Genomic DNA, 22,846 nt, shown 5'->3' with positions numbered 1-22,846 from the left:
TTGCGTCCATGTTCTCGAGTTTTCTCGCGATATGTAAACTGGCTTTCAGTCGAGACTTAGACCAAATAGCGACGACTAATCTCAGGGTTTGATCTGCGTCCGTCCGAGTCCGATCGTCTTCTGATTTTGTCAACAAGTGTTTTTGTTTCTCGTTTCCTCCACAAGACTGATGACGATAAAACATCACCATGAGATTATAAAAATCTATATGTAAAACTATTTACCTAGATTCATTGTTATAGTAATCGAGCGCAGGAAATTCGTCATCTCTAAAAAAAAAAAGTACGTAAAATAAATTTGATGAAACAAAAAGTAAAATGAAATGAAAGCGGAACGAATGACGCGCTTCGGAGTGGAAGCCGGAACACTTTGGCTGATGAACACCGTTGCGGAAGTCGTCTTTGGAGCGGAGCCGCTCGCACCGTCCCGGCGTCCACGATGAAGCTGAAAGAGCTGGAGAGTCGCCTCCAGCAGGTGGACGTGTTCGAGAAGCCCAAAGTCCGGCTCGAGCAGTACCCAACGAGCCCCCACCTCGCCGGTGAGGCGACCACACGATCAAAGGCGAGGCGTTGCTTTGATGCAGGTTGTTCTCACGCCCCCCCCCCCCCCCCCCCCCCCCCTCCTCTCCGACAGCCTGCATGCTGCACACGATCCAGAGCACGTTCGGGGACATCCAGAGTAAACTCGTGGCCGACCTGGGATGCGGCTGCGGAGTCCTGAGCGTCGGCGCGGCGCTGCTGGGCGCGGGGTGCGAGCTTCGACCACCTTCTCCTTTCATCCTTTTCTCAGGGTCGCCACGTTTGAACCCCGTATTTTGCTCCTTCCTCTTTCTAGTTTGTGCGTTGGTTTCGACATCGACAACGACGCCCTCGAGATATTCCGAAGGAACGCGGAAGAATTCGAGCTTCCCAACGTGGACCTCGTGCAGTGTGACCTGTGCTCGCCGGACTCGGGGGCGTGCACGAAAAGATTCGACACGGTGATAACGAACCCACCATTTGGAACAAAACACAATCAAGGTATCTGTTGTAGAGATCCTGCAGTGGTCCTGGACTGAACCCAGACCCGGGCCCGTCCCTCGTTTTGGGCCCCCTCTGGGTCTCGAGCTCCTGCCCAGTTAAAAATAAATAAGCCGACCGGAATATAGGTAATAAATTCCTTACGTCAGTTGGGATGGGATCCGGCCCCACAGTGGCCTTTTAAAGATCAAGTGGTCACATTTCTAGATAAGCATCGAGTTGGGAGCTGGTTGTCATGGTAACTCGCATAGTGAAGCTGTCCAAATGACATTCTGATGCCCCTCCCTTCCTGGCCGTTACCCTCGGGGCATGCAGACCAATCTCTGGTCTCGTTTTTGTGCGTTTTCCTCCGAGGTACGGACATGGCGTTCCTCTGGACCGCGTTAACGATGGCGAAGACGGCAGTGTACTCACTCCATAAGACGTCAACACGAGCCGTAAGTTCAGTGGCACAGGAGACATTACTGTCCCAGATCAAAGGGCTGGTCCTCATCAGGAAGCCTTCCGGGGCTTTGATGACATTAAAGTGACATTTTGTTTCCGTACGACTTTGACGCGTCACACGATTAAAGTCGAGACCTGTACGGTAACCTGTGGTCCGCCTACAGCACATCCAGAAGAAGGCCAAAGGCTGGGGGGTGAAGATGGAGGTGATGGCGGGTAAGCGTGACGGCACACCTCCAGCTACGTCTCAACAGTAACCACCTACTCTCTGCAGAGCTCAGATACGACCTGCCAGCGTCTTACAAGTTCCACAAAAAGGAGTCGGTGAGCTAGCAGCGTGCTTCATGACGCGTGTTTATCCAGCGGAACAGGCCGGGACTCACTTTAATGAAGGATTTATTTGCTAATCACATATGCAAACTTAAAAATAGCAAAGCAGATAAAGAACAAATAATACTATGACTGTATATCATAGGATTTACAAAACAAAATAAGTGTTCAGGTGAAATTAAATTCCTGTCAGAGCAGATTTACGTTGAACATGATAAAATCAAAGTCACCTTTATAGAGGAAAGCGAAATGACAAAGTGAGGCCGAGACCTGCTTCTCGTTCTCTAGGTTGATATCCAAGTGGACTTCCTGCGGTTCTCCCGAGCCTGAGGAGGGAGTTTAATGTGCCGCTGCGCTCACTGTCAATAAAACATTGTTTCAAAAAACTACAATTGTGTGTGCGACCTTATGGCTCGTTAAGATCCATTTTCCGTTTTGGGGACCTTCGCTGCAGGACCGTCAGCATCTTCTCGGTCCCTCTTTCGGGCTTCGGGTGCTACGAGACATCACAACGCAGACACGGTTCAACATTCAGGGAATCTAAACGCTGATGCTTCGAAAGCTCCCGGACTTACCTTCATCCTCATCACTCTCAAATTTTGTCCTTCTGCCCTTAAACTGAATCCCACCTCGGTCTCTTCCGCCTCTTCCCCGCCGGCCTCCTCTTCCTCTGCCACCTCCTCTTCCTCTGCCACCTTCAAGCCGGACGATACATGGAGCATGAATAAAGTAAAGTATTGGATGAACCGTTGAACCGTTCGGTGTCGTCTCACCTCTGCCTTTGGACCTGCTGAGTGATTCTTGCTGCGCCTCAATGATGCTCTTCATGGTTTCCTTCTCCTCTTCTCCCTCAAGCACCTCCCACGTCACGCTGCTGTCCTTCATTTTCAACTCCCCTCCTTCTGCCTCTTTGGCCTTATCAAACGCTTCCTTTGCTTTCCCATCGAAGAGGAGGGTACCCTTCAAAGCAGGAGAGCTATTTTGACCACATCTCCGCATGCGGGCCTTGAGCGGCGGACAGTTCACTCACCTCTTTGGCCCCCCGTGTAAAATCCACCCACTTGATCTTCCCGCGCCCAGAGAACAACTCATGGAAGTCCTCTCTTGAAACATCCTGAAGTTCCCCAGAAAACTTCAACAAGCAACCGGTCTGTTCATCCAAAAGCAAGCCCTGCAGAAAGGCCGAGAAGGTATCAGGGACCCGTCGTCACCTGAACCAGGCTTCAGCCGGTGCTCATCTTACCATTTCTTTCTCTTCTGTGTGTTTCTGCAGCTGTTCCTTGTCTCTGTGATATTTTTGTTGAGGGTCAGTGAGTTTGTACAAAGTGTAGTACATTTTTTGGCTAGAAACGTTGCGTACTCACTGTCTAGCCTTTGCCTTGTTCTCTGCTTTGAAATGTTTTCTCTCTTCGGTCTTCTTTGCATGATAATCGTCTCTGTAAATAGACAATAGGGTGTAAATTACTGACATCTAAAGAAATATATACTTTGCTTATCGCTTTTATAAAGCACTAATTGTTTTTAATGAAGGAAAAGAAACAGGCCTTTATTAGGGCCGTGGGCCGGCTTCACTTACTCTACTTAACCGGGTTAAACTTCTCTGGCTGTCGGGGTTTGAACCTAAAAGCAATAAAGTCAATCACACTCAAATGTCCCTCCACTCCTAACCGTTTCGTGTGACCAACAGAAGAGATATTTAAACACATTTCAGTGCATAAAGCCTAAGAATGAAACAACTTGATCCACATTTTTAGTCTGTACGACCCACTAACCTGTAGTTTTTAAAAAGTGCGTGTCATTGTCGTGATAGGGACCCCCCCCCCCCAGCGTCTTAACGATAATTCCCAATAGCCATTAGCAGTAAGCTGCTCTGGGAAGCCGATAGTTGATGGGTTGATTTGGATAAAAACTATTTTCTCTGTCGACTCACTGCGTAGCTCCTCTAGCTCCTCCCACTACTGCTCTCCAGCAGCCGATTTTCAACACAGCGAACTCTGAATGCTATCCTTCATGCAGAGTACACAGTATTCTCATTTGTGAAGTACAGCCTTCGTCCACTCGCCTTGATAGCACGAGCATCTGGTTGTCGTTGAATGACTTGATGTCTGAACGTTCTAGGAACTGCTTCGCTGCCGCCTCGGTGTCAAAGCAGAGGAACACGGATCCCTGGAGAGACAGTCATCAGGAACAGCCGAGCCTCCTGGGAGCGGACCGTTACACGCAACGTACCTTGAACTGCCTTTGCAGCGTCCTCCTCAGCTGGATGTTCTCTATGGTGCCTTTCCCATTCAGCCACTCCTGAATCTCATCCAGCGTAGTTTCCAGAGGAAAACCTTTCTAGATGAAACAGCACGAGTATCATTACCATAAATATGTAGTACAAGCACTGAGTGATTGTACTAGCTTTACTGCTGCTAATACACGTCTGTGTATCCACTCCTGCTGCTGCTGCTGTTTTGTGATGTGTTCTGTCGCATGTTGCACGACTTCCAGGGGAACATTCCTAGTCTGGGAACCCTCACCGACGATAAACACCTTCTGATTCTGAGATGGCAGAAAAGTAGCACTCGTCTACGACGTATAAATATCCACTCGCTTCCGTCGGTTTAACAGGCTTGCAGTGAATCCTCCCTTCACTGGGACTGTGAAAACCGGTAGATATATTGATAACCAGGTGTTTCTTACCTTTATGAATGATGGACTGTTATATCAGACTTAATTTAATGTACCAAGTAAGGTTGGCAGGCAAGGGCGACATCTACAAAGGTGAATGAGTGCAAAAGCAACATAAAAACTTACAATGTACACAGACTTGTGTTTCAGAGTATCTTTGTAGTCATCATTTATTTCAGGTAAGGGTTTGCTCGGACACCTCCTGACTTTAGTCTCGTCTTCGCTGATCTCCAAGAGGCCAGTCTTTGACTTCCGGAGGGATGAAACGACGACGCTGCTGTCTGTAGTCAAACACTTCAGCCTGGAGAGGGTAAGAGCACATTTAACAATACTGATCTAGAGAGCCACCCACACATCTAACTCACAATCAATTAAACAATATATTCATTGATGAAATCAAATAGTTGAAGAACACGCTGAAAAAAACAGAAGTAATTGTCTTTAGTCACAAAGAAGAAAATTCGTCGGCCCCCGCTTCGACTCCACAGCACTAAAATTAAGAGAACTATTCAGAAATCATGGACGTGCAACTAAATAGTAACAACTAAAATCTGCATCCAAACAAAATTCAGGACCGCTTCGAGCAGGCTCCATTATTGTAATGGTGTCCTTATAAATAAAACACTGCTGCAGAGTCCGCAGCGCCAAGAGAGCAAAGCACCTTAAAACGAAACTGTAGCTCCCTCCGTGTCAAAGAACAGATTATAAAACGCAGCTACTGTTCTATAGGGCACCAAGAGGGCCGGGGCAGCCACACACCTGCCTTCAGGTTACTTTAGCCACAGGCGTATGAAAGGTGTGCATCGTTGCACAGAAAGCCTTTATCGTCATCGCATAGCGGATACACACCGAGAGTGCTCAGGTACAACACAAAACACAAACAGTATCGAGTGATTGATTATTTTCTGTACCGCGTGTCGTAACGTTGTCTCTCTGTATGTCATGACTTGTTTCAGACCCCAGGATGAAGAGTGACAGCTCTGCTGCGCTAACGGGGACCCCATCAATAAAATAAACTCAGTACCCGAAAGCAGAGTTTAGTTTGTGTTCTTCAATTTAGGAGAAAGTTAACCAAACGCATGGTTAGCTCACATTAGGTTTTAAAATACTTTTTTTCATTTCTTATCATTTAATCTTTGTTTACTCCTAAAGTAAAAGACACATTTATGAACATCTTTCTTTGCATAAACAAAACAAGAACCTTGCTGCATTAAACAACTCGAAACTCATCTTTAACCGGTCTTGAGCTCACACACGGAGGATAAGTAGTTAAAGTAGTCGTTAATGTTTTATGGCAGGTAAACAGAATACAATTAACAAACCTGTTGAATCTAAGCATGACCTCCAAGGTCACCCAGCCGTCATCCAGTTGGAGCTGTTCTTTGAGAAATGTGTCTCGTGGAAGATTGTGATTCCCAAAGTAGTACTGGAGGTGATATTTAACATGAATTTAACAGCCAAAATACATTTGACATACACGTTTATTGTTATAGAAGATAAATGTTCATTTTAACATCAGTGTTACCTCTATTTGGCGTGAAACTTTCACTTCAAGTGGAGACATCTCTTCCGGATTTTCTGCCATTGTTAATCTGTGTGTAAAAGTAATAACTCATAAACAGTACATACATATATAAAAACACAAAAGCAGGAACAAACAAACCATTCTTTAGTCAATTGGTTTAAAACAGGGCAACTTGAATTCTTGGAAGTTTTGTCTACAGGCTGGAAGGAAAAATTTGTCTCCAAACATCTTCACATAAAAAAGAATCGAAATAAAGGCCAGTATTTTGTTCTGTGTCGTTCCATTCCTGGAATGTACCCTGAGATATGTGCAGAATGCTGGTCATCAAAAGCAGCGTAGGAATCTGGATCACTCAGTAAACCCAAGTAAACGCAAACAGTCCCATCAGACTCCAGGGACTTAAATACTTCTAAACTATTTGCAGGGCCAGACACCGGCTTTGATTCCCAGTTTTTGGTGACAGTAACTGGCTGGTCGGGGCCCTTTGCATTCTGCAGCTGTATTAGCCTCGCGTTTAGTGGGAAATGTAATTTAAAGTCTATGCAAAATATATTTATACAATATCATTATTAGTCAACAACCTTTCTACGTCAGGACACAAGAAACCGAAGCTGCCAACCCGCAACCAACAAGAGGCGAAAATAAGCGTTTTCCATTCGCCATGGAGCTGGTGCTAGCTTGATAGCTAACCAGCTAGCCTCATTGACGCAGCCGCGTCAGTACCGAGTACCGTGTACCGGCTACCGAGTACCGGCTACCGAGTACCGGCTACCGAGTACCGGCTACCGAGTACCGGCTACCGGGTACCGGGTACACTAATTGCCACCCTGCTCATTCATGGGGGTTCGGTGTAATGTTCTGTGTTATAACTCGGAGGAATGCTAAAGTGCTTGAATCGGAATATTCCGGGAAACATTCCGCTCAGACGGGAAAGCGTCGTTTGGGAAGTATTCTGCATGTTCACGAAAGAACAAAGTAAAATAGGAAACAGAACTAAAGTCCTTCAACACCCCGACGAAACCTTTTACTTACGTTACGCGGACACCGTGCTAGCGGGAGTTCGGTTCGTCTTCGCTCGCCTGCACGTTGCGGTGTTCCGGTCCGGAGTTACTGCGTGCTACGGAGCACCACAAGGACCAAAAACAGGCCGCCGGACGCGCTCCGGCAACCTGAATAAACGCGATACGAGAACAGCCGGCCGCCAGGGGGCGCTGTCACAACGCCAAAACACCGGCTACGATCGCTTATTTAGCGTTTTATGGATATATTTTATATATAGCATACGTTTATTTATATTTTGAAGTCTTTCTGAGGGCTGCCCGCTACCTGTCTTAGCTTTCTGCCTGTTAAAGTGGGCACAGGCCACATGGAAGTAAATTTCAGTCGTTAAAAATGAAAACAATAATAATAAAAACACAACGAGGGTTTTTAGAAAAACAGGATGATTTAATTTCATTGCTTAGTCCGGAGCACTAGCGTAGTAGTCATTTAACAGAAACATACTAACAAATCTATGTTCGGGCCATGGGAGTCTCACGTCCTCTGCCCGTAGATCAATAAGCAAGAATAAGCACCACTATCATAAGCAAGAATAAAGTGTTCACTGCAAGAAGAACATCCCCACAAATCAGTGACTAGAACAATGGATTAGGATTAGATTAAGGTCTTCAGCGTGCCCAAGTTTGGAGAAGCAATCACATCATATTCAATACAGAAACTCATCCTGAAGGTGTTTCAACCTATTAGAGAAGAAGGGGCGGGGCCTCAGGCCATCAGTGGGCTGGTCCTGAAGAGGAGCGCCAACAATGGGACTAATGACACTGTGAAAGGGAGAGAAAGAGAGCGCTGCATCTGCTTTGCGTTACATCTGCTGGGTGGAGTTCCCATTCCAGGTGTTGTTGTCCTCCTCGCTGTCCTCTTGAGTTTGGAACCGGCAGATTTTACCATCTTTCTTGAAACCCTTGGGTCGGTCCTCCGGGGAGGGCTTGGAGGGGTTTTCTCTGAGACAAATAGGAAAACAGCAGAATACAAGGCAAGTCAGTGACGTACCATGAAGCATTCACGCATTCAAGCCCTCGATCAAGTCAAGTGTTATTGTTTGAAGAGCAGGTGCAAGTCAGTCCTAATCCAGAAGCAGGACGTCAACAAGGTGCCCCACTGCTAGATACAAGTTTTCCTTAGCGAACGTTAAACACCGGTTGCTATGGGTGACAGAGTCCAACCTGCCGCTGCAAGCAAAAGATAAACATAATTACCGGACGATTGTAATTCAGGTCGGCAGTGCCTCAGAAAAAACGTTTCATTGTGTAAATATCTGCCTGTTTTTTCCAATGCAATAATTCTACAACGCTCAGGCAACGGGCGGATCCGGCTAACGCCAGGGGGAATAGCAAACAAGACGTACGAACGGAAAGGATGCACAACGGTCTCCCAGTTTGATCGGTGCACCAAATAAAAACGCACCCCGACGCTCGAGCGTAGCCTGCGATAAGTTATCAGCCAAAGAATAACACACACAAAGTGGAATAACAATAGCAGTTCAAAAGTAACACACACAAAGTGAAATAACAATAGCAGTTCAAAAGTAACACACACAAAGTGGAATAACAATAGCAGTTCATAAATAACACACAACGTGGAATAACAATAGCAGTTCATAAATAACACACAAAGTGGAATAACAATAGCAGTTCAAAAGTAACACACAAAGTGGAATAACAATAGCAGTTCAAAAGTAACACACACCAAGTGGAATAACAATAGCAGTTCAAAAGTAACACACACCAAGTGGAATAACAATAGCAGTTCAAAAGTAACACACACCAAGTGGAATAACAATAGCAGTTCAAAAGTAACACACAATGTGGAATAACAATAGCAGTTCAATCCAGAGTCTTTATGCTCTTATTTTTACTCGCTTGTTCTGCAGAGAAGAAAATGCAAGTCTTGCTGTCATTTATAGAGTTTCTACGCTGCTTTTTATTTCATCTCAAAAACATGTAATTTAGGTGAATTGATTACTCTGAAGTTGTCCAATGTGTGTGTGTGTGGCTGAACCAGTCGGCGTGCGCCCCGCCTCTCACCTGTAGCCAAGCAACACCAAACTGCGGCTGTCGATGAGACCACGGTCTCACTTAGCAGCAGTGGTTTCTCTCACCTCTTTGCTTTGCTGAAGGTTGAACCGGGGTGAGAGCCGGACCGCTGGGCGGGGACTGTGGATGTCGTTTCACGAGGAGGGGGGGTTGCAAAAAGGAAAGAGCTGAGGAATCTCCATACTGCCAGAAGAGGGTAGAGGAGAGAGCCTAGGACCGTCCAGATCCCTCTCCCAGAGGACAGGGCCACGGTGCCACTCAGCCGGCTGGAACGCTGAGACAGACAACGTTCAGATAATGTTGTGATGGTGAAGGACATTTACAAGAGATATACACGCATAAGGTAAACTGGCACCAATGCTGTACGTAGCATGAATGAGAAGGACACCATCTGAACACCACATCATGTTCTGGAATACTAAACAGTATTCCTTTAAAGCCACAGTGAATGAAAAGTGCTCATATGCAAATCTAAATCTTTATTCTTATGTCCTCATGCATGTCAATACACTCAGTCCAAACACGCAATGAAATTACATGTACACAATCCATGTACTGTTATTATTAACAACTTTATAGTGTGCGATATTGCAGGTGAACTGAACGCTACATCGTGCCTTCCAGAAGTCGGCCTCCATCGAGTCTCTGCAGACGAAGGATTGTCGGAAAGTTCCCTGAAATACCTCGTGTTGTGATTTGGAAGTATACAAATACAATTGATAAGTAGCTATATGCAAGGCGAGTGCCATGGGGTGGAACTGCCTCTGAAGCTACGTGGGATGTTGATTGTACGACCGCACAGACGGTCTTCTTACTGGTAGAAGCACTATGGAAGCACTGGGAGCGAGGTCGAGCTCCTGCAGGGTCTTGTTCAGGTCTTCATTGGTGAACTCCCGCCGAGGAAACATGGTAGCTAGGGAGAAGTTGTTGTAGCGGTTTCCCACCTCCTGAGCAAAGAGAAGCACAGAAGACTTGTAACATCTGGACTGATGTGGTATACTGCTAAAGTATCTGATGTGGAGGAAACCAGTCCAATTCTATTCCCGAGCACTGAGATTCTACACGCCAAAGGCCAGTTTTACCGAGTTCGTTTAGTGGGTTTGTTGCTATCGTCGTGTTTAGGCTGCATAATTATACGTTGACACACTGGTGGTGGATCGACGTGCATACATTAAACACATATATGGCAGAATTATTGCCTTAATCGTAACAATCGTGACGATTCATTTGCAGAAGAATAAGTTGAAATCCAGGGGATCAGATCACATTTGATTTTAAATGAACAAAGGCAATAAAGAAACCGATGATTCAGACTAACCTGAACAACGAAGTCCAGAGACTCCTGCAGCCGGCTTTGTGAGGGGAACTGCTTGGTGAACGATGATCCGTCCGGGAGGCGGAACTGAATCCTCGTTATGGTACTAAACGCACAAACATGAAACAGGAATAAGAGAGCCTGATTCATGAGTGGGTTTATTCCATCTCTCTCATGTAGACATCGGATTGGCACAGATCTGCAGTGGAGAGATGGGCGGGGCTTCCAGCTCAAGCTCTCTTTGCCCCCCCCCCCCAGTCAATAGTGTCCGACACTCAGAGGCGTCCCAGCGAAAACTCAACTTTAGTTCCGCACGGAGCGCTTAGATCGTGCTAATAAAAAGCATAAAATGTAACCGAAGCGGTTCAATAGAGCCACGTGAACCGTTACACCCCTAATATATATCCATCAATCAGAGCGTCTCCTCACTCTGCTGATCGTTACCTCCTCTCCCTGACCAGCGCCTCCTTCCTGACCTCCTGCTCTGCCTGTCTGGCACGCAGCTGTGCGAGCTTGGCAGCTTTCTCCTCCCCCTGGGTTTTGTCATAACGTGCTGCTCTTTCAGCTCGGTCCTGCGGGACAGAAGGGACAAAGATGTCACCCCGGTGAGAGAGTGCAAACCTCTGCCAAGCTCATAACATTTGATAGAATGTGTGGAGGAAAGTTATTGTAATTCTAATCCTAGGACCTGGTGAGCCGGCCAAACTCAAAATAGATACGCGTACACCGGCCAACTGCTATGCAGCCGTAGAACCCGCTCCCACGCCTAAACCAACCCAAAAGAGTGCAGAAACAGGACGGCCCGTCCCACCAGGCCAAAACGACAAAGAGCAAAAAGCTCAGGTACGTTCACTTTTACTCGTAGCCGTCCGTTCACTCACGCCATCTCAGAAATGTGCATTATTTAGAATAATATAGGTCCAAGTAAATGAAGGCATTCCCTCAAGGAGAACGGTTGGACAGACAGATAACCGAGACTCATAATGTCTCCTATCTCCGGTGCGCAGGCGTTACAAGCTAAAGAGAGCGGAGCTCACCAAGGCGATCTGCTGCTTGACCCGCTCCCTGGCAGCCTTCTCCTCCGCTTTCTCTCTGTTCCTTTCCTCAAGGAGTCGCTTGGTCTTCTCCTCATCTTGTTTTCTTTTAAAGTCCTGCATGTCTTTACCCACCTTCCGGCGTTCAATTTCCTTCTTGATTTTATTCTGAATCACAAGTGACACACGAGCAGGTCAGTGGTGGAGTAACGGTAATTATGCATTTCAACCTTTAGTGTTCAACAATTAGTGTCCTCAGTTCCCACGTGCTTATTGTGTGTTGTTAAAAGCAAAGGTGATCAATCAAAGCATGCCAAACCAATCAGCGGCGTAGTTCCCCAAATCCTATCCAATCAGAACGCTCCGTCCCCCGTCACTTTTGCAGAACGTGAAACTTGAAACATAACGCCCGGCTCGTTCGTGTGGACCGACGAGGAGGCAGAGTTGCTCCTGAAGGCTCACTCGTCGAACGATCCAACGTCCTTCTGCTGTCGTACCGTCCTCGTACCGACAATAAAGTACCAAAACGTACTTTTGGAATATAAAGTCAACAAGTAAACAGTAAGCGCCTGGACAGTTCTTCACACCAACACACGCTGTTTCTGAATGTATGTGTGTGACGTGATGAACTTAAAGCTCCGGTTACGGGCGTCCCACGCAGACACGTAACCACGGTGACAGAAATCTGCTTGTAATTGAGAAGGACTGTTTCAATAGTACAGTATACACACGGATGACATTAACCAATGTAAACCCACAACACATGCTACACCAGCCGATACAGTGAGCGTTCAGCGGTGTTCCACGGTCATTGATTAGGTCTCACTACTGACTCCTTACCTCTTCTTCTCCCATCTTCTTTTGCTCTTGTTTCTCTTCCAGTTTTCTGGCCACCCTGATGGAAAAAATAACATCAAACTTTGACAACGATAAATATCATTCATTCAACTTCCTGAAAACGAGAAGATCGTTATCATCTCATCTTCAGTACAGGTCGTGAGTGTTGCTGGAGCCAGATGGCGAGGGGGGGGTAGACCCCAGGTGAGAGCCACACGCAGCATGATGAGCAGAAACATCCCGACTCTACCTGCCTATTGATGGAAGTATTACTCTCACCAAAGCAAAAGACATAGGTAATCCGAGTACTTTCTTCAGTAGGAAAGTATTGAACTTCAGAAAATGTGTGTGTATGAACACAAAACTGCTCACGGTGACATTTCGTTTCTTTAATATTTTAATTAATTCACAATGTATATTTGTACAATGTTTGTAATTAGAAACAGATAAATGTTGCTGAAGGTTAATTAAATTAATCAGGGACAGGACTGTCAGCTGAACTATTGGGGGGGTTGAGAGCTGAAAGCTTTTCAGTAGTTTTTAAATGAAGAGAAGTTACTGATTAGAAAACACTTAAAATCCACCAACTATTTACGGTTACGGTCATCGTCACGGTTACGAACCAGTGAATTAAAGCAGGCGTAAATCTGCTGGTGAGTGGATAACTGGCATCAAGCTAAGCAGGGAGGGGGCTGGACCGCATGCAAGTCGAACGAAAGACTGACCGAGCATGTTCTTACCTTTCCACCTTCGTCTCCGGCTGAGGATGACTACCTGATGATGCACTCTCTGAAGGAGTCGCCGTGGATGAAATGCTGCCATCATTTCCTGTGGGGGAGGCCGATGCTATTTGAATGGAAACAGGAAGCAGGTAGAAAATACAGCACGTCATCCCCTCATTCATTCATTCATTCATTCATTGTAGTCAGACAAGTCATTTTACAATCTATTAATCCCTTCAAGATGCCTCGTTTCCCTTCTCAAAATAAAAGTAAAATATAAAGGTCACAATTAACAATGGAACCACTTCCTTGTTTAAAATCCAAATGTTGATAAAATATGACACCGCCAATTTATAGGAAATGTACAATCAGCAGAAATATCAGCAGCAGCATTGGGCTCTTATTTTCATTCATTCAACAGTTGACACGCTGGCGTTGCAACTAAAGATTCACAGCACCGAAATTGCCATTTTGTTAAATGAAGATGATTGGTGCTGCTTCCTATTTTGATTGGTGCTGCTTCCTATTTTGATTGGTGCTCCTTCCTATTTTGATTGGTGCTGCTTCCTATTTTGATTGGTGCTGCTTCCTATTTTGATTGGTGCTGCTTCCTATTTTGATTGGTGCTGCTTCCTATTTTGATTGGTGCTGCTTCCTATTTTGATTGGTGCTGCTTCCTATTTTGATTGGTGCTCCTTCCTATTTTGATTGGTGCTGCTTCCTATTTTGATTGGTGCTGCTTCTTATTTTGATTGGTGCTGCTTCCTATTTTGATCGGTGCTCCTTCCTATTTTGATCGGTGCTCCTTCCTATTTTGATTGGTGCTGCTTCCTATTTTGATTGGTGCTGCTTCCTATTTTGATTGGTGCTCCTTCCTATTTTGATTGGTGCTGCTTCCTAGTTTGATTGGTGCTGCTTCCTATTTTGATTGGTGCTGCTTCCTATTTTGATTGGTGCTGCTTCCTATTTTGATTGGTGCTGCTTCCTATTTTGATTGGTGCTCCTTCCTATTTTGATTGGTGCTCCTTCCTATTTTGATTGGTGCTCCTTCCTAGTTTGATTGGTGCTGCTTCCTATTTTGATTGGTGCTGCTTCCTATTTTGATTGGTGCTGCTTCCTATTTTGATTGGTGCTGCTTCCTATTTTGATTGGTGCTGCTTCCTATTTTGATTGGTGCTGCTTCCTATTTTGATTGGTGCTGCTTCCTATTTTGATTGGTGCTGCTTCCTATTTTGATCGGTGCTGCTTCCTATTTTGATCGGTGCTGCTTCCTATTTTGATCGGTGCTGCTTCCTAGTTTGATTGGTGCTGCTTCCTATTTTGATTGGTGCTGCTTCCTATTTTGATTGGTGCTGCTTCCTATTTTGATTGGTGCTGCTTCCTATTTTGATTGGTGCTGCTTCCTATTTTGATTGGTGCTGCTTCCTATTTTGATTGGTGCTGCTTCCTATTTTGATTGGTGCTGCTTCCTATTTTGATCGGTGCTGCTTCCTATTTTGATCGGTGCTGCTTCCTATTTTGATCGGTGCTGCTTCCTAGTTTGATCGGTGCTGCTTCCTATTTTGATTGGTGCTGCTTCCTATTTTGATTGGTGCTGCTTCCTATTTTGATTGGTGCTGCTTCCTATTTTGATTGGTGCTGCTTCCTATTTTGATCGGTGCTGCTTCCTATTTTGATCGGTGCTGCGTCCTATTTTGATCGGTGCTGCGTCCTATTTTGATCGGTGCTGCTTCCTATTTTGATCGGTGCTGCTTCCTAGTTTGATTGGTGCTGCTTCCTATTTTGATTGGTGCTGCTTCCTATTTTGATTGGTGCTGCTTCCTATTTTGATTGGTGCTGCTTCCTATTTTGATTGGTGCTGCTTCCTATTTTGATTGGTGCTGCTTCCTATTTTGATTGGTGCTCCTTCCTAGTTTGATTGGTGCTGCTTCCTATTTTGATTGGTGCTGCTTCCTATTTTGATTGGTGCTGCTTCCTATTTTGATTGGTGCTGCTTCCTAGTTTGATTGGTGCTGCTTCCTATTTTGATTGGTGCTGCTTCCTATTTTGATTGGTGCTGCTTCCTATTTTGATTGGTGCTGCTTCCTATTTTGATTGGTGCTGCTTCCTATTTTGATTGGTGCTGCTTCCTATTTTGATCGGTGCTGCTTCCTATTTTGATTGGTGCTCCTTCCTGTACCTCCTCCCGACATGCCGCTGCTCTGTCATCGCCGTGGTAACCACCACTGAACTACAATGGAACCTTGTGTTCACTCACGTTTCCCTGTTGGCTCTGTGGCTGCCGGCTGAATCACAAATGCTGGAGCCGGTTCTGCAGCCATGTTGTCAAGCGGCCCGCTCGCCACTAAAGGACTCGGCTCTGATGACGCCGCCCCGCCCTGAACCTGTTGAGCACACATCTGGAACAAACAGGAACAAACGTTGGGAGTTGTTTTAGAGGGCAGGAGGTCAAATGTTGGAGAGTTTGGTGTCTGCTTGTCTTTCACTGCACCTTTCTCTCACATTATGGATATGCCACGTCTACTTATTAGTGTTTTCAGAATACTTTATTTTGACGAGAAGAGTCTCTGGCAATGGTTGTAGCTCTGCTGGGGGGGGGGGGGGCAGGGAGCAGCCGGTGATCTTCTGGGCTGTGTCTTACATGTCCCTCAAACGCCATGACGCAGTACCACGCCGTGACGCAGTACCACGCTGTGATGCAGTACTACGCTGTGATGCAGTACCACGCCGTGATGCAGTACTACGCCGTGATGCAGTACTACGCCGTGATGCAGTACCGCGCCGTGATGCAGTACCACGCCGTGATGCAGTACCACGCCGTGATGCAGTACCACGCCGTGATGCAGTACCGCGCCGGGATGCAGTACCACGCCGTGATGCAGTACTACGCTGTGATGCAGTACCACGCCTTGATGCAGTACCGCGCCGGGACGCAGTACTACGCTGTGATGCAGTACCACGCCGTGACGCAGTACCACGCCGTGATGCAGTACTACGCTGTGATGCAGTACCACGCCGTGATGCAGTACTACGCCGTGATGCGGTACTACGCCATGATGCGGTACCACGCCGTGATGCAGTACTACGCTGTGATGCAGTACTACGCCGTGATGCAGTACTACGCCGTGATGCAGTACCGCGCCGTGATGCAGTACCACGCCGTGATGCAGTACCACGCCGTGATGCAGTACCACGCCGTGATGCAGTACTACGCCGTGATGCAGTACTACGCCGTGATGCAGTACCGCGCCGTGATGCAGTACCACGCCGTGATGCAGTACCACGCCGTGATGCAGTACCACGCCGTGATGCAGTACCGCGCCGGGATGCAGTACCACGCTGTGATGCAGTACCGCGCCGGGATGCAGTACCACGCCGTGATGCAGTACTACGCTGTGATGCAGTACCACGCCTTGATGCAGTACCGCGCCGGGACGCAGTACTACGCTGTGATGCAGTACCACGCCGTGACGCAGTACCACGCCGTGATGCAGTACTACGCTGTGATGCAGTACCACGCCGTGATGCAGTACTACGCCGTGATGCGGTACTACGCCATGATGCGGTACCACGCCGTGATGCAGTACTACGCTGTGATGCAGTACTACGCCGTGATGCAGTACTACGCCGTGATGCAGTACTACGCTGTGACACAGTACTACGCTGTGATGCAGTACCATGCCGTGATGCAGTACTACGCCGTGATGCAGTACTACGCTGTGACGCAGTACTACGCTGTGATGCAGTACCACGCCGTGATGCAGTACTACGCTGTGATGCAGTACTATGCTGTGACGCAGTACTACGCCGTGATGCAGTACTACGCTGTGATGCAGTACCGTGCCGTGATGCAGTACCGCGCCGGGATGCAGTACCATGCCGTGATGCAGTACTACGCCGTGATGCAGTACTACGCTGTGACGCAGTACTACGCTGTGATGCAGTACCACGCTGTGATGCAGTACCATGCCGTGATGCAGTACTACGCCGTGATGCAGTACTACGCCGTGATGCAGTACTACGCCGTGATGCAGTACTACGCCGTGATGCAGTACTACGCCGTGATGCAGTACTACGCCGTGACGCAGTACTACGCTGTGACGCAGTACTACGCTGTGACGCAGTACCACGCCGTGATGCAGTACCGCGCTGTGATGCAGTACTACGCTGTGATGCAGTACCACGCTGTGATGCAGTACTACGCCGTGACGCAGTACCACGCCGTGATGCAGTACCATGCTGTGATGCAGTACTACGCTGTGATGCAGTACTAGGCTGTGACGTAGTACTACGCTGTGACGCAGTACTACGCCATACTCACCTGCTTCACTCTGCTGATTCGTTTCATCAGGTCTTCTGCAGACACACTGCCAGCGATGACCTCCAGAGGGAGCCCGTTGTCTCCGATAAAGAAGCTCGAGGGTACGACCACCACTGGATCTTAGGGGGGGGGGGGGGGGGGGGTTAAGGAAAAAGGTGATAACGACTGGCTTTGTTAACGCCGAGAGGTTAAACTGAATCTGAGTCGCTCTGTTTATCACCACACTCTGAAATCTCGTTTTGCGTGCCGTTCATATTTATATTTAAATATTAAATATCAGGGACAACTTAAAGACATTGAAAAGGGGAGGCACAGCACAAGACCAGTTGAGAAACTGCTCCAAACCACTTTGGACAGTGGAACCATCGAAGCTGTGGAGGCGACACTATTCATCACAGGGAATGATGATGATGATGATGATGATGATGAATATATGTATGTAACCCTCACCATCCTGACCCTGCAGTAAACCAAGAACAACAAAGATACAGATCTGGGAGAACTGCACACATGCCTCACTGTGTGGGGGGGGGTGGGGGGGGGGTGGAGAGACACAAAGTTAAAGTCAATATACATCACATACATACATATCCATCCATCTTCTACCACTCATCTGGGGCCGGGTGGGGAATCCCAAGGTGCCCCCCCCACCCTGTCACTACGGACCCGTTTGGGTTTGGGTCCAGACCAAAGCTCCTGACCGTAGCTGAGTAGCCCCATCGCGCGCTGCCCCTCCCCCAAGGCGCTCGCCACCGACAGAGGGTGGACCTGGTGCTGAACCCCCCCCCCCCACGTGCCTCGTATTCAGCAGCAAACCGCTCGAGTACACGCTGGAGGTAGATCCTCAAAAAGCAAGGATGAAATCCTCAAATAAGAAGGGATTGATTGATCGGCCGATTTCCACCGAGCTAATCTACCTCTAATCAGCTGCTGTCTCCTGCCCCGCCTACGTGCACGAGCCTATGGCTCCGCCCCCTGTACTAAAGCAGCTGTTTCGCTTGGCTGGAGATGTCAATGAGAAAGGTCGTCACCTGTCTGGTGAAAAAGCAGAAATGACCTGTGCCGTGTTAATCCTTGTCTTATCATACAAATAAGGTATCTAACCCCGCTAACTCTCGTAAACCGATTTACAGAATTAAAATCGGTGCAGTGGTTAGCACGCAGCCAGAAGGCCCCGGGTTCGATTCCACCTGCGGCTTTCTGGTGCGCGACGATAACGATCGTCTCAATATGAAATCTCATCTGCAAAATACTGAAAACCTTTTAGCATCGACTTTGATTGCAACACAACAAGTTCGCGCTGCCTCTGAAACGGTGTCATCCTCCCAGCTGGACATCAGCTGAGCAGACTGGTCGTCTTCCCCTGAAAAGAGAAGAGACAGAGACACTGGTGAGCCCCGGAGCTGCAGCCACGCGGCAAAGGGTTAAAAACACACACTCAGACAGACTCAAGTCATCTGAGCCGAGTCCCAGCAGGGATTCCAAAAGCAACATAAACAGACCTGACACATAAACAGCGCGTCACCATTCTGCGTGACGTCACCTGACCCTGCCGCCGGTCATCCCGGGAAAGGCCGGTACCTCACTTCTAATTTAACCAGGCCGGCTGAGGCCTTTGGAGCCTTGATCTAACTCATCGATCAAAGATTCGTGTAACTGTCACTGACCCCGATTGATCGAACACTTGATCGAAGTAGTCGTAAGTCACCGAGGTCACGATGGCTCTGTATTCTTTATCTGAGCTTCGAGTCATTTGCCACAAGATCCGCAACGTTACTTTTGCATACGTTACTTTTGCATTTGACACATACTTCTGAAACACGGCTAGCTGGCTAGCTTCGCATTAGCCTGTATACAATCTAGCGTTAGCGCCCGAGTAACAAACACAAACACAAACCTGTGATGACAACAACAAACACGCAACTCCGCGCTTTAGCCAGATTAATGGCGTCTGGGATGGAGCTCTCAAACCAAAGCATCTTCCTCCTGAACGGTCTTTTCTGTCTGGTTCTGCTGTCCCGTCTCAATTCCGGCTTTCGACGTTGACCATTTTAGTCTCCTCCCCCTTCTGCGCGTGCTGCTTCCGCTTCCGCTTCTTTGATGGTTTGTAAACAAACTGAGAGGTTCGACTCACTACCGCCACGACCTGGACTGGATGATAGACAGGCGACCATCCATCCATCCATCCATCCATCCATCCATCCATCCACCTCCTCCTCCAGTCCTTTCCGGAGAATCCCGAGGCGTTCCGAGGCCAGCCGAGAGACAGCGTTACCAGAGCTCAGGGACAAATATGTGTGGGACAATGTGGGACAATGTGGGACACCTTACCAAAGCGGAGAGAGGAGGGGGTTGTCTTGTTTATTTTTATATAATGTCTATCTAAATGTTAAAAAAAGAATAACACATTTTGATAGCAAATAAAGTGCTTTTTATTCATATAACCTATTTAACCAGCAACAGATGAGAACACATGGCATAACTTTGCTTTCCAAAAATCATATTAAGTCACTGAGACTCGGGTGGAACCACAGACTGAGGTTGGAGACTCTGGTAGAACCACAGACTGAGGTTGGAGACTCTGGTAGAACCACAGACTGAGGTTGGAGACTCTGGTAGAACCACAGACTGAGGTTGGAGACTCTGGTAGAACCACAGACTGAGGTTGGAGACTCGGGTGGAACCACAGACTGAGGTTGGAGACTCGGGTGGAACCACAGACTGAGGTTGGAGACTCTGGTAGAACCACAGACTGAGGCTGGAGACTCTGGTGGAACCACAGACTGAGGTTGGAGACTCTGGTGGAACCACAGACTGAGGTTGGAGACTCTGGTAGAACCACAGACTGAGGTTGGAGACTCTGGTAGAACCACAGACTGAGGTTGGAGACTCTGGTAGAACCACAGACTGAGGTTGGAGACTCTGGTAGAACCACAGACTGAGGTTGGAGACTCGGGTGGAACCACAGACTGAGGTTGGAGACTCGGGTGGAACCACAGACTGAGGTTGGAGACTCTGGTAGAACCACAGACTGAGGCTGGAGACTCTGGTGGAACCACAGACTGAGGTTGGAGACTCTGGTGGAACCACAGACTGAGGTTGGAAACTCTGGTAGAACCACAGACTGAGGTTGGAGACTCTGGTAGAACCACAGACTGAGGTTGGAGACTCTGGTAGAACCACAGACTGAGGTTGGAGACTCTGGTAGAACCACAGACTGAGGTTGGAGACTCTGGTGGAACCACAGACTGAGGCTGGAGACTCTGGTGGAACCACAGACTGAGGCTGGAGACTCTGGTGGAACCACAGACTGAGGCTGGAGACTCTGGTAGAACCACAGACTGAGGTTGGAGACTCTGGTGGAACCACAGACTGAGGCTGGAGACTCTGGTAGAACCACAGGCTGAGGCTGGAGACTCTGGTAGAACCACAGGCTGAGGCTGGAGACTCTGGTAGAACCACAGACTGAGGTTGGAGACTCTGGTGGAACCACAGACTGAGGCTGGAGACTCTGGTAGAACCACAGACTGAGGTTGGAGACTCTGGTGGAACCACAGACTGAGGTTGGAGACTCTGGTGGAACCACAGACTGAGGTTGGAGACTTGGGTGGAACCACAGACTGAGGTTGGAGACTCTGGTGGAACCACAGACTGAGGCTGGAGACTGGTAGAACCACAGACTGAGGCTGGAGACTCTGGTGGAACCACAGACTGAGGTTGGAGACTCTGGTGGAACCACAGACTGAGGTTGGAGACTCTGGTGGAACCACAGACTGAGGTTGGAAACTCTGGTAGAACCACAGACTGAGGCTGGAGACTCGGGTAGAACCACAGACTGAGGCTGGAGACTCGGGTAGAACCACAGACTGAGGTTGGAGACTCTGGTAGAACCACAGACTGAGGTTGGAGACTCTGGTAGAACCACAGACTGAGGTTGGAGACTCTGGTAGAACCACAGACTGAGGTTGGAGACTTGGGTGGAACCACAGACTGAGGTTGGAGACTTGGGTGGAACCACAGACTGAGGTTGGAGACTCTGGTAGAACCACAGACTGAGGTTGGAGACTTGGGTGGAACCACAGACTGAGGTTGGAAACTCGGGTGGAACCACAGACTGAGGTTGGAGACTCTGGTAGAACCACAGACTGAGGTTGGAGACTCGGGTAGAACCACAGACTGAGGTTGGAGACTCTGGTAGAACCACAGACTGAGGCTGGAGACTCTGGTAGAACCACAGACTGAGGTTGGAGACTCTGGTAGAACCACAGACTGAGGTTGGAGACTCGGGTAGAACCACAGACTGAGGTTGGAGACTCTGGTAGAACCACAGACTGAGGCTGGAGACTCTGGTAGAACCACAGACTGAGGTTGGAGACTCGGGTAGAACCACAGACTGAGGCTGGAGACTCTGGTAGAACCACAGACTGAGGCTGGAGACTCGGGTAGAACCACAGACTGAGGTTGGAGACTCTGGTAGAACCACAGACTGAGGTTGGAGACTCTGGTAGAACCACAGACTGAGGTTGGAGACTCTGGTAGAACCACAGACTGAGGTTGGAGACTCTGGTAGAACCACAGACTGAGGTTGAACCTAAACCAGGGGTGGGCAAACTTTTTGACTCGCGGGCCACAATAGGTTCTAAAATTTGGCAGAGGGGCCGGACCAAGAACAGATGGATGGAGTATTTGTGTGAACTAATATAAATGACACATGAAAGCTATTGCATTAAAGGATTTGGCCTTTTACAGGCAGCATTACAGGGAAAAGGTCAAATGAATGAGGTTTAATTATAATACAATTTTATTTAATGATATAATTTGGATAAGTTTGGCGGGCCGCATTAAAAAGACCAACGGGCCGCATATGGCCCCCGGGCCTGGGTTTGCCCATGTCTGACCTAAACCCATGCTCCTAACCAGACTGTTACCCAACTACATATTATCAATAAAACACAAAATAAAACATCAGATTAATAAAACCGGATTAATGCAAATCAAAACCAGTCAGGAGGTAATAACAATATATATAATAAATATTAAATGTTGGCCCACAGGCTGTGTGCGCTGTGTGTTTTGACTCTGCCATTTAAACTTTGCCCTTGCCTTATCACTGTTTGAAATAGCTACTTTTTGGATTTTGATCTCTTGTACTATTTCAAATCTACCTACTAGCTACCTACTATTTCCACCTATCTACTAGGCGGAAATCACTGACAGCATTTTTATGAAGAATGTAAATGTATATTTAACTTGTGGACATGCATCTTCCTTGTCAAACTATGAAATTGCATATTGCTTCCTGGAATGTAAACACTTGATTCAAAGCTCAACCCCCTCGAGGTTTCTCCTGACAAGCAGAAGAGTAGAATCTTGTTATATCCTGTTTATCCGAGTGTTGTTTTTTCAGATTTTGTACGTCTATTTTGGTATAACGTTGATTCATTTACGTGAGAATCCTTTTACGCTTCCTAATGATTAGTTATTCAGACCGCTGAGGGCAGAAGCGTGTTCTGGACGAAAGCAAGAATTTCTGA

General features: G+C 47.5%; 3 protein-coding genes across 5 annotated transcripts; 1 reads left to right on the top strand and 2 right to left on the bottom strand.

The window, feature by feature from the left end:
- The first annotated feature begins 383 nt into the window (after positions 1-383).
- Positions 384-2,262, top strand: mettl5 (methyltransferase 5, N6-adenosine). Its single transcript, XM_068746165.1, has 7 exons — positions 384-538; positions 634-748; positions 835-1,019; positions 1,374-1,456; positions 1,628-1,679; positions 1,738-1,787; positions 2,082-2,262. The coding sequence occupies exons 1-7, from the start codon at positions 439-441 to the stop codon at positions 2,121-2,123; spliced, it is 627 nt and encodes a 208-aa protein (XP_068602266.1). The 5' UTR covers positions 384-438; the 3' UTR covers positions 2,124-2,262.
- Positions 1,845-7,066, bottom strand: ssb (small RNA binding exonuclease protection factor La). Of its 2 annotated transcripts, XM_068746164.1 has the most exons (13): positions 7,024-7,066; positions 5,992-6,058; positions 5,789-5,892; positions 4,593-4,767; positions 4,023-4,130; positions 3,856-3,959; positions 3,158-3,229; positions 3,037-3,079; positions 2,824-2,964; positions 2,567-2,753; positions 2,369-2,488; positions 2,199-2,289; positions 1,845-2,119 (listed from the first exon to the last, which is right to left on the bottom strand). In XM_068746164.1, exons 2-12 carry the CDS (start codon positions 6,049-6,051, stop codon positions 2,210-2,212), a joined length of 1,194 nt encoding a protein of 397 aa, XP_068602265.1. In that variant the 5' UTR covers positions 6,052-6,058; positions 7,024-7,066; the 3' UTR covers positions 1,845-2,119; positions 2,199-2,209. The 2 variants fall into 2 exon arrangements, with proteins under 2 accessions (XP_068602265.1, XP_068602264.1); XM_068746163.1 differs by having other exon boundaries at positions 1,845-2,289.
- Positions 7,067-7,423: 357 nt separating this feature from the next.
- ubxn4 (UBX domain protein 4) lies at positions 7,424-19,363 on the bottom strand. Of its 2 annotated transcripts, none has more exons than XM_068746198.1 (13): positions 19,210-19,363; positions 18,573-18,675; positions 17,802-17,830; positions 17,313-17,431; positions 15,249-15,390; positions 13,010-13,115; positions 12,273-12,327; positions 11,436-11,600; positions 10,843-10,970; positions 10,402-10,504; positions 9,899-10,030; positions 9,149-9,357; positions 7,424-7,991 (listed from the first exon to the last, which is right to left on the bottom strand). In XM_068746198.1, exons 1-13 carry the CDS (start codon positions 19,289-19,291, stop codon positions 7,853-7,855), a joined length of 1,512 nt encoding a protein of 503 aa, XP_068602299.1. In that variant the 5' UTR covers positions 19,292-19,363; the 3' UTR covers positions 7,424-7,852. The 2 variants fall into 2 exon arrangements, with proteins under 2 accessions (XP_068602299.1, XP_068602300.1); XM_068746199.1 differs by having other exon boundaries at positions 13,010-13,097.
- Between the last annotated feature and the right edge of the window lie 3,483 nt (positions 19,364-22,846).

This window comes from Brachionichthys hirsutus, chromosome 12 (genome assembly GCF_040956055.1).
Source record: "Brachionichthys hirsutus isolate HB-005 chromosome 12, CSIRO-AGI_Bhir_v1, whole genome shotgun sequence".
NCBI classification, from domain to species: Eukaryota; Metazoa; Chordata; class Actinopteri; order Lophiiformes; family Brachionichthyidae; genus Brachionichthys; species Brachionichthys hirsutus.
The sequence above is the reverse complement of the archived record's forward strand: the minus strand, read 5'-3'. Positions and strand labels throughout refer to the sequence as shown.

What these genes read in the sequence shown, in the direction of transcription:
- mettl5 (XM_068746165.1), top strand. Translation starts at nt 439, where the DNA reads ATGAAGCTGAAAGAGCTGGAGAGTCGCCTCCAGCAGGTGGACGTGTTC. An exon ending in GAAGATGGAGGTGATGGCGG is followed by an intron (nt 1,680 to 1,737) that starts GTAAGCGTGACG and finishes TACTCTCTGCAG; the next exon opens with AGCTCAGATACGACCTGCCA. An exon ending in AGTTCCACAAAAAGGAGTCG is followed by an intron (nt 1,788 to 2,081) that starts GTGAGCTAGCAG and finishes CTCGTTCTCTAG; the next exon opens with GTTGATATCCAAGTGGACTT.
- ssb (XM_068746163.1), bottom strand. Translation starts at nt 6,051, where the DNA reads ATGGCAGAAAATCCGGAAGAGATGTCTCCACTTGAAGTGAAAGTTTCA. An exon ending in CGCTGCAAAGGCAGTTCAAG is followed by an intron (nt 3,960 to 4,022) that starts GTACGTTGCGTG and finishes CTGTCTCTCCAG; the next exon opens with GGATCCGTGTTCCTCTGCTT. An exon ending in TGAGAGTGATGAGGATGAAG is followed by an intron (nt 2,290 to 2,368) that starts GTAAGTCCGGGA and finishes GATGTCTCGTAG; the next exon opens with CACCCGAAGCCCGAAAGAGG.
- ubxn4 (XM_068746198.1), bottom strand. Translation starts at nt 19,291, where the DNA reads ATGCTTTGGTTTGAGAGCTCCATCCCAGACGCCATTAATCTGGCTAAA. An exon ending in GTTTGTTGTTGTCATCACAG is followed by an intron (nt 18,676 to 19,209) that starts GTTTGTGTTTGT and finishes TTCTCTTTTCAG; the next exon opens with GGGAAGACGACCAGTCTGCT. An exon ending in CTTCCATAGTGCTTCTACCA is followed by an intron (nt 9,358 to 9,898) that starts GTAAGAAGACCG and finishes TGTCTGTCTCAG; the next exon opens with CGTTCCAGCCGGCTGAGTGG.